The 13123-nt window shown below is 34.2% G+C and overlaps 1 protein-coding gene and 1 pseudogene across 3 annotated transcripts in view; both read left to right on the plus strand.

The window, feature by feature from the left end:
* MTMR6 (myotubularin related protein 6) overlaps positions 1-13123 on the plus strand; it is a 38949-nt gene that overhangs the window by 11771 nt on the left and 14055 nt on the right. Inside the window, exons 2-7 of one of the 3 annotated variants that reach the window (XM_072795761.1) lie at positions 1074-1190; positions 4927-5089; positions 6443-6600; positions 7120-7248; positions 10910-11044; positions 11690-11803. In XM_072795761.1, the coding sequence (XP_072651862.1) occupies positions 1074-1190; positions 4927-5089; positions 6443-6600; positions 7120-7248; positions 10910-11044; positions 11690-11803 (816 nt within the window). Of the gene's footprint in view, positions 1-1073; positions 1191-4926; positions 5090-6442; positions 6601-7119; positions 7249-8922; positions 9178-10909; positions 11045-11689; positions 11804-13123 lie in introns of those variants that run through there. The other 2 variants (XM_072795759.1, XM_072795760.1) reach the window with 2 other exon arrangements.
* LOC140615811 (U6 snRNA-associated Sm-like protein LSm3 pseudogene) lies at positions 9242-9811 on the plus strand (annotated as a pseudogene).

Here is a 13123-nt window from a genome sequence, read left to right on the forward strand (position 1 = left end):
CTGTCAGCATGGCTAAAATTAACACAAGAAACAAGATTTGATGAGAATATGGAGAAAGGGGAATTCTCTCTTGCACATTGGTGGGAATGCAAATTGGTGTAGCCTGGAGAACAGTATGGAGGCTCCTCAAAAAACAGCATGCAAACTGATGCAGCCTGGAGAATAGGATGGAAAACAATATGGAGATTACTCAAAAAGTTAAAAATAGAACTACCCTATGATCCAGCAAATTCACTATTAGGTATTTACCCAAAGGATTAAAAAATACAGATTCGAAGGGGGTACAAGCATCCTAAATGTTTATAGCAGAATTATCAACAATAGCTAAACTATGGAGAGAACCCAAGTGTCCATCAACTGATGAATGGATAAAGAAGGTGATGTGTGTGAAATCTTGCCAATTGCAATGATGTGGATGGAGCTAGAGGGTATTATGCCAAGTGAAATAAGTCAGTCAGAGAAAGACAAATACCATATGACCTCACTCATATGTGGAATTTAAGAAAGAAAACAGATGGACATATGGGAAGGGGAAAAGAAAAGTAGAGAGAGAAACCAGCCATAAGAGACTCTTAACAATAGAGAATGAACAGGAGGGCGGTGGGTGGGGAATGGGGTAGATGGGTGGTGGATATTAAAGAAGGCACTTGTGATGAGCACTGGGTGTTAATAAGTAAGCGATCATTACAGAATTTTCTCCAGAAATCAATATTGTACTATATGTTAACTAAATAATATTGAAATAAAAAATATATATGGACTCTTGGATATGAAAACCATTTGTTTGTTTATACCGTGGGTCTCCTTCCCGTTCTCCTTAATATTTATGTTGTTTTTTTTACAGAGTTCCTTTATTGGTTGTATTTATAACTCTAAATAGTACTTGTGTTACTTGTGGTTTATATACTCCCCAAGATACATGAACTTTAATGTTCAACATTAAATAAACTCATGTTTTTTAATAGAAAGAGGAAAATGTTATCCCAGGATTTAAATATACCATTTAAAAGAATAATAATAAAGAATTTGCATTACTTTTGAAATGAAAAATAACTTTTTTTTTTTTTTTTTAGGTTGAACAAGTGAAATTACTTGACCGATTCAGTACCAGCAACAAGTCACTAACAGGAACACTCTATCTTACGGCCACACATCTATTATTTATAGACTCTCATCAGAAAGAAACCTGGGTAAGAAGGGCATCTGCTATACTGCTTACCATACTTAGAATAATGGATTTGGCCTATTGCTGTATTTCATTTTGATCATGTAAAAAAAAATTAATCATTGGTTACCCGTTTCAACAAAAATTTTTTCAGTCGCCTCATCACTTCTACCCTCCCTTTTAATAAAACAAGGATACCATGTGGAATGTGGAACTCTTTTATAGGTTATAGCAAGATTTTTTTATCCGCATTAATAATTATAAAATACCTACTTGTTCCTTTTAATTTTTAAAAATATAAATAGTATATGTACGTGTTTAATATTTAACAGTTTAAGTGACAGTCATGCTATTTTTTTAAAGATTTTATTTATTTATTTGAGAGAGAAAGCACACACATACACCCTATCCATGGTATTTTTATACCAAGTTGCAATTATGGTATTTTTTAATTGATTGATTGTAGATCAAACAATACAGTAATGGATATTTTGTATATATTTCTTCCTGTATATGCACCAGAATTTCTCAGAGGTATCTGCCTGCGAGTAAAATTCTAGGTCTTAGAAAAGTGCATATTTTCCTTCACTAAATGTGGCCCTTGCCAAAATAGTTGTTTCAAAATGTTTATTCTCAGTAGAGTGTGATGTGTTGTCTGCCATCATTAGCAACATTGATATTATCAGCTTTAAAATTTTTGCCTCTCTGGTGGATATGCAGTTGTGATTTTAATTTGCTGATTACAAGGAAATCATCCTTTCGGATATTTTGGCCTTTAGCTTTCTTTTTCTGTTGGGCTGTTTGTCCTTTTATTGGCTTTATGAGTCTGGTTTTTAATGTTTCGTCAGGTATGTGTGTTGTAGATAACTTCTCCCAGTGTGTGGCTTGTCTTGTGTGTATATACATCTTTGAATTAAAGTTTCAAATTTAGTGTATTAGAAATTTAATTTAGTGTATTAGATTTTTCATTTTTTCTTTTATGGTTTATGCTGTTTTCTTACTTAAGGGATTCTTAAAGTCATAAAGATTCTCCTGTATTTTTTTCTAAAAGCTTACATTTTGTATTTCAGGGTAAGTTGTTAGTTAATACATATGGAAGATATTTTCTCGGATGATATAACTTAGGGATTCATTTTAACTTTTATCCTTTTCATTATTTTCATATGGATACTGGCATTGTTTATTGATGGTTTCAATGCATTAATGTGTAGTATCAACTCTGTCAAACAAAGTAAGGGTTTGTTTTTGAGCTCTCTATTCTGTTCTTTTGATATATTGATTCCACTGTATAATAGCACACTGTTTTATTGATTCTAGCTTTTTAATACAATCTCTCTTTTATTGTACTCTCTTGATTTTCCCAGGAAGGCCATCCAGTTGATATGTGATTGCAATAAGTAAGTCAAGATACTTACCTGAGATGTTGATCTCAGAGAATTTGTATTCCCTTGAGACACTGAAGCTTATCCCCATCTAGTGTTGGCCCGGAAACTGTTAAGGATTTCACCTAGCAGGGCCTTATAAAATGATTAGTCATATTATCATCCACTCTGTCCACCCTTCCTTTGTCCGTCTGCTTTAATATCTTCTCAGTATGTTTTTCATCTCCTGAGATACACAGGGAAGTTTCCCATAGATCTCTTCTTGCAGATGTTGGGAAAATAGTTTGAGGGGCAGTGGAAAAGCATCTATTTTATTCTCTCCTATTACTGTGTTTAAAATGCCTTTTTATCAGTATATTCCCATATGTCTCTCCTGAATTAAATGTTTAGTAACCTAGATCTATAGAAATAAATATTTTAGATCTAGTAGTGGACTTACTAACTTTATCTTTTTTCTCATTTTACAGATAATTATTTTTTCAAGATCACATAACTAGTTAGTGGCACAGTCAGGTCTCTTCAACATTTTCTTCTTATAAATAATTTTGGGTCTTAATTAGAATCATAATAGTGATATTATAGTAGCTTATTGTCTCTTACTCTCTTTAGATGTTACTATTAGATCATTTTGAGTAACTTGGCACAGGCCTGCTAATATAAATGTTAATAGTGCTAAATCTTGGCCATAAGTTTGGGCTATATATGTGCAATGTGTGTTAAATATCTGTGTAGTGTATACTTTTAATGTCTGTAGAACAAGTTCTAATTAGTCTTTTTAAAGTTTTTCTTGATTATTTTGTACATTTAATCTTACACGTGAACATTAGTCACTATATATAATTTATATGATTAGTATTAGCATTTAATATTATAATTGTATAATATATATGTATGATGTATGATATAAATAATCTCTTACCCTGCCACAGAAAAAGGCAAAAAGCAGTTTGGAACTTTTTATCGAACTTATGTTAAAGTTTTAGATTAATTTGGAATGAATTTCTTGCCATGATTCAGTTTTATTCAGGAACTCTAGGATCTTTTACTTTCTAGAAAAACTTTCCATAAATATTTTAAATTCATAGGAATGATACTGAGAAAAAAAACTTTTTTAGTAGCAAAGAGAATATCAGAACTGCTATGAATGATAATCATATATTTAAACTGCCATTATGGGTTGAGTTTTTAGTAGGACTTTCTTCATTCATTCAGTAAACATTTATTGTGATGGAGGTAGAAGCAATGACACCTGTATTATTGGTCTGGTCAAATTTTAAGTTTGGATTTATGAGATACAACATTTTAAACTTTTTTTTTTTTTTTTTTTGAGGAGGGTCATTATAATGCTTCAGATATTGTGTTAGGTGCTACAGATAGAATGATGCTCAACTTAGCTGTGGTATTGCTCCTTACAAAGTTCCCAACATCTGGCTGGAAAAATAGACATTCACTATACAAGGAATTATTCATGTTCTAAGTGCTGTGAAGGAAAAATATAGTTGATAAGGCATAAGAAAATGGAGGGGGACCTAACTTACTTGGGAAAGGCCATGAGAGTTGTCAGGGTGTTCTACTTGGTGATGAGGGTTAAATAAAGGCCAGACAGAAATAATAGAAGTTCCTAGGTGAAGAGGTAGATCTATAATTTCCTAGTTAGTAGGAAATGTCAGTATATGTAAAGGAGACTGGTGAATTTGAGGAGCCAAAAGAGAACTGTCACTTGCACTTGATGTGAAGAGGTACTTGAGATGAGTTTGAGCCTAGAGTCTGGGAAATGACATAAACTATATTGCTTTTTTAATCTTTATTTATTTTTTGAAAGATTTTATTTATTTATTCATGAGAGACACAGAGGCAGAGGCATAGGCAGAGGGAGAAGCAGGCTTCCTGAGGGAAACCTGTTGTAGGACTCGATCCCAGGACCTCGAGATCATCCCCAGAGCAGAAGGCAGATGCTCAACCACTGAGCCACCCAGGCATCCCTATATTGTTTTTTTTTTTTTAATTGTTTTTTTAATAGTCACTCACCTGCCTTTTAGAAAATGGATTAGAGGGGGTCAAGGGTAGATACAGGGAGAGCTTTTGTAAGACTACTTACAATTAATTAGGTGAGAAACGATGGCAGCATTGCAGCTGGGGGAGTGACAGCGGACAAAGAGAGAAGTAGACAGGTTACAGATATGTAGGAGATGCAGTTCTTAGGGTTTGATGATGTAGTGAGTATGTGGAGTGATGGAAGAGGTATCAGAGCATAGTTCTAATGTAGACAGGTTTTGAATACTTTATATGAAGAGGGCATTTCTAATATATGCTCTGGAAGAGAATACGATACTGAGCACTTTTTTATGATGATGATCACATGTTTTTTTCATGCTGTAGATATTGCACCACCATATTGCCTTAGTAGAGAAACTAGCTTTGACTACTTCTGGATGCCCACTTGTGATTCAGTGCAAAAACTTCAGGATTGTGCATTTCATTGTTCCCAGAGAAAGAGATTGCCATGATATTTACAATTCTTTGCTACAACTCTCAAAACAAGGTACTGTTTTTAGAGACAAACTTACTTAATTTTGAGATGGGTTATCTAAGATACTTAATATGTCATTGTTACTTTATACTTGAAGTAACCCTTAAGTTCTTATGCACTCTATTTCCAAAAATTTGGTTTGGAAATAATTAGATGCTTCTGATCTGAATTGTAAGAATGGTTAGAGTAAGGAGAAGGTTAATAAACATTTAGAGTACAGTTTTTAGAAACTATAGATTTATATTAATTTTTAAAAAATATTTATTTATTTATTCAGAGAGAGAGAGAGAGAGAGAAGCAGGCTCCATGCAGGAAGCCCGATGTGGGACTCGATCCCGGGTGTCCAGGATCACACCCCAGGCTGCAGGCGGCACTAAACCACTGCACCACTGGGGCTGCCCTATATTAATGTTTTTAAAGTTTGTTGGTAGCCAACAGCACAGCTTTTTATTTTTATTTTTTATTTTTTTCACATGGGTATCCACAAACCAGGGGGAATGACTTGGAAATTGATTGCTAAAAGAAAAGTTAAGGAAGGACAGGTTCCTCTGGTAGCAGTGAGACCAATGAATTTAATTGATCAGAGTGGAGCATAAGGGAGATGACCAGAGGGAAAGTAGAGGTTGAATCCTACTTGACTAGAGGTAGAAGTGAAAGTCGTGTAGTTCCGAAAAAGGAACCCATCATTATTTATGCCTTTGAGATCTGGAGGCTTCCTTCCCCCAGCATGACTTGAAGTATGTAGATCTCTCCAGGAGACAAAGCACACTGGTGACTGAATGTTACTTTTTTTTGTTGAACACCTAGACTGCAGTGGTCTAGGAGCAGGTGTATGTACACCCTTCTCTCCTAATACATAAAGCCTATAGCATTTACCACGTTGTTTCTGGAACTCTGTGCAACTATTGCCATTTTTGGTCAACACTGTCCTATAAGAATGTATATGAAATTTCATGTTCTATATGCCACCTCTAGTTTTTTATCACAGCATTAGTATTTCCATTTTATATCTCATTTGGGAATATGAGATATATTGGTGGTGGTGGGTGAGAAGTGTCTGTGTCTGTCTTTGTCATTAAAATTTACTTTTTAAGAAAAGGAATTATTACACTAGAGTATTTAATATAAAAGTATTGTTTATTAGCTTTTGCTGATTATATAGGTGAATCTCAGATTGATATGCATGCCTTTAGATACAATCATTTGAAATAACTGAGAAAATAAGTTCAAATATGTTCAGGTATTAGTTATCTCTGAAAATTTTAAAGAAATAATGGAGGGATAAAACTGAAAAGTTACTATTATTTGTAGAGTTTTAAGTCCTAGCAGTTGGATTGTAACATTTGTGTATTTTGTAAACTATAGCAAAATATGAAGATCTCTATGCATTCTCTTATAATCCCAAACAAAATGATTCGGAACGACTACAAGGTTGGCAGCTCATTGACCTTGCTGAGGAATATAAGAGGATGGGAGTGCCAAATTCAAACTGGCAGCTGTCTGATGCCAACCGAGAATACAAGGTAACTTAGCAGTCTTTTTTAAGTTTTTATTTAAATTCCAGTTAGCTACCATACAATATAATATTAATTTCAGGTGTACAATATAGTGATTCAGCACTTCTACACAGCACCCAGTCCTCATGACAGCAAGTGCATGCCCTCTTTAATCCCCATCACCTATTCCCCCCATCCTCCCACCCACTTCCCTTCTGGTCACCATCAGTTTATTCTTTACAGTTAAGAGTCTGTATCTTGGTTTGTCTCCCTATTTTTTCCAAACCCTTATTTGTTTTGTTCAGTTCCACATATGAATGAAATCATATGGTATTTGTGTTTGTATGACTGACATATTTTGAGTTAGCAACCTTTTGGAGAAATTCAGATATTAGTACTGAGATAGAGTGTCATAGTAGCATGTTGTCTCAATATTGCTATGTACTGTTGTTGCATTTAAGAAATTGTAAAGTTTTTTAAAGGTGATTTTTAACCTCATGATTTTTGAACTGTGGATAGAATGGCTGTTTTATTTGATTTTTACAGATTTGTGAAACTTATCCCAGAGAACTTTATGTTCCCCGAATAGCAAGCAAACCAATAATTGTTGGTAGTTCCAAGTTCCGGAGCAAGGGAAGATTCCCGGTTCTTTCCTATTATCATCAAAATAAAGAGGTAAGAAAAGAAGGTTTCCTTTTTTCTTTTACAAATGTGGTATAACCTCTCTTCAGGTTTAAGTATCCAATTAAACACTCATTTTTATATAGGGAGGTCATTATTATAATATTGCTGATAGAGAGTGTTGGCTTTTCTCTTGAGTATGTTTTTGAAATTTTAAAATTACCCTGAAATGTAGAGATTCTCATACTTGTCCTGTTTGTTTCCTCCCTTACCCTCCTTCAGTCTTGTCCTGCTTCTGGTAGGGACTTGAAATACTGAGATTAGTGAACAGATATAGCTGCTTCTTTCCTGTGGTTCTCTTTTGATCCTGCTTGTATTTGGGAAAAACAGATAGACAAACCAACTACTGAGAAAAAGAAGAAAGCCAGCTATATTTCAGCTCTCGCTTTTTCTAGAAAGCTCTCTCAATCAGAAGGATTTTGCAGTATGAAGAGGTGGAGGAGGAAGTATCTTTATACTGAGGTACTATAATAGGTATTACGACAGCAAAATTTTCCCTTGTAGCTTGTAACAATAGGCCACAAGTCAGTATGTTATAGATGCTTTATATGCATGTAATCTCATGTTAATTTTATAAGGTAGGCTTTGCCAATTACCTATAACTTTCAACTTGTGAAGAGAGGGTAAATCACTCTCCCTAAATCTAACAGCTAGTAGGTTATGGAGTTCCATGCCAGTTCTAACTCCCAGTGTTTTGTGACCTGATTTTTTTTCTCCTCAGGAAGCTTTTAGAATCTTTTTTCCCCAGAGTTCTGAAATTTCACAATGAAGTGCCTTGGTACGTTTTTTAAGATTCTGGGAATTCACTTTTGAGAAGTTACTTCTCTATTTCTGTGGTGACTTCCTCTCTTCTGTTACTTTGTTTTGCACTTTTGTGTGTTTTTGTGTGTGTTGGTTGGCAAATGGGCTTCTGTAAACCTCCATTTTTCTTAATTTTCTCTATTTTCCATCTCTTTCTAGTTTTTAGAAGATTACTTCAACTTTGTTCCCAGCCCATCTCTTTATTTTTTCTATATTGTTTTTAAAATCTAAGAACTCTCCCTACTTTCTGAACTTCTTAGACACTTTTGTATTCATGGTCGTGATGACTGGTTTCTCTGAAGATGTTAAGGACTTTTTAAAAAGAATTCTTTTGCTTCCCACATTAGTTGTCTATTGCTCAGAGTTTTTTCTTTTTGTTTTGTTTTTCATGTCTTTCAAATACCTGATTCTTGGGAACCCTGGGTGGCGCAGCGGTTTAGCGCCTGCCTTTGGCCCAGGGCGCGATCCTGGAGACCCAGGATCGAATCCCACATCGGGCTCCCGGTGCATGGAGCCTGCTTCTCCCTCTGCCTGTGTCTCTGCCTCTCTCCCTCTCTCTCTGTGTGACTATCATAAATAAATGAAAACAAACAAACAAACAAACAAACAAAAACACAGTGTTAAAAAAAAAAAAAAAACCTGATTCTTGGCTGGCCTCTCATACTTAACGAGTGAGGTACCACAAACTATTTAGAAGTTTGTGTGCATGAGTGATCTCTATCTTTGGATTCTTTCTGTTAATTTTCATCCCAATATGGTGTGTTAGTTCTGTCCAGGATTCAAGCGGGGGAAGGCAGATGGGAGGATCTCACATTTTGTTTTGTAGGCTTTACTTAATCCTCTTGTTCTGGGGGGTACAGGGCTTCCCTCCTACCCACAACTATGCATATTGTCCCCAGTCTTCAGGTTAATCCTTTTCATAGAGTAAACTTTGTCTTCAGGGCGAGGGAAGATCTGGGAGCCTTTACTAGTCCCTATATGGATATTCAACCAGTTCTATTTTCAGTTATACTCCAGCTCAGGCTTTCAGAGGTACCAAATCCTGAGTCTTTCTGGGATTTTGCTGCTCAAGATGCTTGCTTATTGTTGACTCATAACAACTTGGCACCTTTCTTTGTCCTGGTAAATTGGTCATTACTAACTTGTCTATTTGCTTTCATTTCCTAAAATTTTATTAAAATCTCTACTCTGGGGAAACGGCACAGGGTTTGAAAGATGGCGGACGACGTGGGCGAGCAACAAACTACCAACACCATAGAAGAGCCCCTGGATCTCATCAGGCTCAGCCTGGATGAGCGAATTTATGTGAAAATGAGAAATGACCGAGAGCTTCGAGGCAGATTACATGCATATGATCAGCATTTAAATATGATATTGGGAGATGTGGAAGAAACTGTGACTACTATAGAAATTGATGAAGAAACATATGAAGAGATAAATAAATCAACAAAACGGAATATTCCGATGCTTTTTGTCTGGGGAGATGGTGTTGTACTAGTTGCTCCTCCATTAAGAGTTGGCTGAAACAGAGTTTATCATGTATGGAATATAGGAGATTTTGTATGATTGCCTCTTTAAATGTAGAAGACATCCAAAAGAGAAACCTGCGTTCATTTTGATATTAAGAAATGACTAAGGATTCTTCCACTCCTGAAATGAGTTGATTTGCAGATAACTCAAAAATTCTTAAGCTAAAGGGCATTTTAATTTTTTTCCAACTCTTTCAATAAATGTGATCACCAGGATGCAAAAAAAATTTTTTTAATTTTAAAAAAATTTTAAAAAATCTCTATTTTTCTCTCCTTTTCCATCCTTTTTGATCTTCCAATTTTATACATTTTAGATGTCTTTATTAGAATTTTACTTGGTTTTTGGGAAACCAGAGGTGGAAAGTGAAACTTTGAACAGAAATTCCTAGTCTGTTCTTCGTAAAAAAGTCATAGGAAGGGAGGTAGTACTGGTTATGGCCTCGGTTTGACACACCCATATTTTTATACATTGTTTATTGGAATGTTGGGCTGAAAATAGATATTCAGTGCCCAATTTAAGAAATCAAAAAGTACATCTGAAAAGAATTTTATAAAGCAATCTTCATTTTCTTCTATCTTCTTAAATTTTCATGGTTTTATGTGTGAATTTATGTATACTTTTTTCCCTTTATGATACTATGGTTTGAATGATTGGGTAGGGTTAAGTTGGAGTTGGTATGAATGAGATTGTAAAAAAAGTATTTCGGTCTAAATCTTCTAATCTTTTTTTAAGACTTTGAACAATAGTAAATATCTAATCCAACAATCACTACTTCTTACAGATATTTTTGCACACTTAGATTTATATTTTAACTCAAATTTGAAGTTCACTTTTTTCATTGTAGTCTCATTTTATATAAAGATAGCTGATTTCTAAATAGAGATCTGAAAGCTAAAATAATACATTATAAGAACTCAAATGTTGCTATTTTTAAAAATCCTGTTCTATCTTTATTGATTAATCCCTTACTTGAATTTCAGTGGAAAGTATCTCATCTAGAACATAGCATGCGAGTATCTTAGTAGGTTATATGGTAGAGAATTTATCAAGTGTTGCTTCTTAGAACTTAAGATTTTTTTCATCAAACTACATAAGGAGGCATTTCAGTTTTTCAGAAGAGAATATTGGGAAAACTTATGTGACATCAGGATGTTCAAATAGTGTTTAATTCAAATAGGATTTCAGGGTTAATATCTTCTAATTGTCCTGCCAACTTTTAAACAGATTACATGTTTGATTTTAACTTTTGTTTTTCTTTTAAGCATTTTTTTAGACATGTTTTAGACATCTTTGGATAATCTGTTTTCTGTCCTTTTAAAATTAGGCTGCCATTTGTCGATGTAGTCAACCACTATCAGGATTCAGTGCCAGATGCCTGGAGGATGAACATTTGCTTCAAGCCATTAGTAAAGCCAATCCGGTCAATCGCTATATGTATGTCATGGATACCAGGCCCAAAGTATGTGTCTTGAATGTAGTACAATCTGTTAGTTTAATTATCTTTGTTACTTTAATTAATGAGAGTTGATCAATTTGCCCGTATTTAACCTATCTGAATCCCAGTTTTAAATTAACTGAGGCTAATGATACTGAGGAGAGCAATCTTTTAAAGGATACCAACTTAGGAGACCAATTTCCCAGATGGTGATTTCTTATGTCTTCTGATTTATATGTAAATCTAGAAAAACAGAATTTTATATTGGGAACTCTTGATGATGTATAAGTCTTACATTATTGTCAAGAAATATTAAATAGTGTGTGTTGTGAAAAATTAGAAAATCTTAGTAATTTTTTTGGTAGAATTTTTAACTGTCAAAACACTTTGTATTAAAATAATGGGCCTCAATTTGAAATATTCAAGAAAATAAGGAAAATAGTGAGGTAGGAAGCATTGAACTAGAGAATTATAAATAGTGAACAAGAAATAGTTGTTCTGTTAGGCATCTGTAATGTTAGGTTCAGTTTTTATCATTGAGACCAATGTCAGAATCCCTTTTTCTTTTAATAAACATGGTTAAACAACTCATTCATATAGGATCCTGAAACTAAAGTAATTAAAATCCTCAATGGTAATAGCTAACATTACTTTTGATTTTTATTATAGCATCGAATGCAGAGCTGGTGGGCTACACAAAAGGACATTGGCAGAATTATAGTGAGGATTTCTTCAAAAATCTGGAATGATGAGAAAATAAGAGAAAGCGATGAGAAAAAGCGAGTGAGCGATATAGAGCACAATTTTAGGCAGCTTTGTTGAAAAGACTGATAACTGTTTTAGAAGTTATTCTCATCATTATGCATTCTCATAAAATATAATGGAGGAAACAGAAGAGGAGATTGAGTAAATTAAGCATTAAAAACTAGAAATTGATAATTTGATAATCTTTTATCTTGTTAACAAGAAAAGACTTTCTTAGAAGTCAGAAATGTTGATGATATCTCTTGTAAGACAAATTTTATTTTTCTTCCTTGTTCGATCTGGGTGAATTCAGTGGTCAGAACTACTGTTAGGTGATATTAGATATAAAAGATAATTGTAATCTGAGACTTTCTGAATATGAGGCCCTAAGGCGATCTGTTTCCCAGGACCTAGTATCTTTTATTTGTATAATTGATTTCTACACAGCAAATAGGCATTTCTTTGATTGTTTGTACTAGTTTAAACTTCAACCTAATTAGTAATATTGTAGAAGTATTTGAATATCTAACTCATCTTAGCCATCATAGGTGCTGAATTAACCAGTGAGACAGTAGGTAGAATTGAACTGTTCTTATTACCAACCTGGAACCCCATCTACTGAATAAAAAGCTATTTTTTCTTCCAATTTAGCTGTTGTTACATCCAGGTTCATAAGAATATTCTGTAAACTGTAGTAACGTGCAACATGAAATCCTATTTGAAAGAATTAAACATACCAAATCTTAAACGAACCTGTGATCTAGTAACCAAAGACCATGGGCCTACTGGCAGTCTGTTTTTCCCTTAGGGGCCAGTTTATATTGGCCCAAGTCTTGGAGCTGTATCAAGCTATTGGATGATATGCCACGGTATATACTATGTGGGCCTCCAGTAATCTCTAATATGGAGGACCTTGAATAATCTCACGTGTATTTCAGATGATTCCTCAGAGTCCCCATGGCTCTCTGAATGATCAGGTGTTCCACAGGCTTGCTCTGAAGTGAATCTAATAGGTTCATTATGTAACAGAAAAGCTTCCCTGCTTGGTTCACCTCTGAATTATTTAGGATTCAGATAAGAGATACTTCTTTCCTTTTTAACTTTTAACTTTTGAAATATTACAAACATTTGGAAAACTGTCTAAAACCATAAGTGAATTAGTTTCATAAATTATTTGTGGGAAACTTCTTGTCTGACCTTTCATTTTATAGCAGTCATGTTGTTATTTATATAAAGTGTCCTTCATTACTCTTAATAACATGTGACACTTTTACTTATTAAAAAATAGTAACATACTCAGTTTTGAAGAGTTCTTTAAATTCTACTAAAATGTGGTTTATTTAGTATTTATTTCCATTA

This window comes from Canis lupus, chromosome 24, assembly GCF_048164855.1.
Source record: "Canis lupus baileyi chromosome 24, mCanLup2.hap1, whole genome shotgun sequence".
NCBI classification, from domain to species: domain Eukaryota; kingdom Metazoa; phylum Chordata; class Mammalia; order Carnivora; family Canidae; genus Canis; species Canis lupus.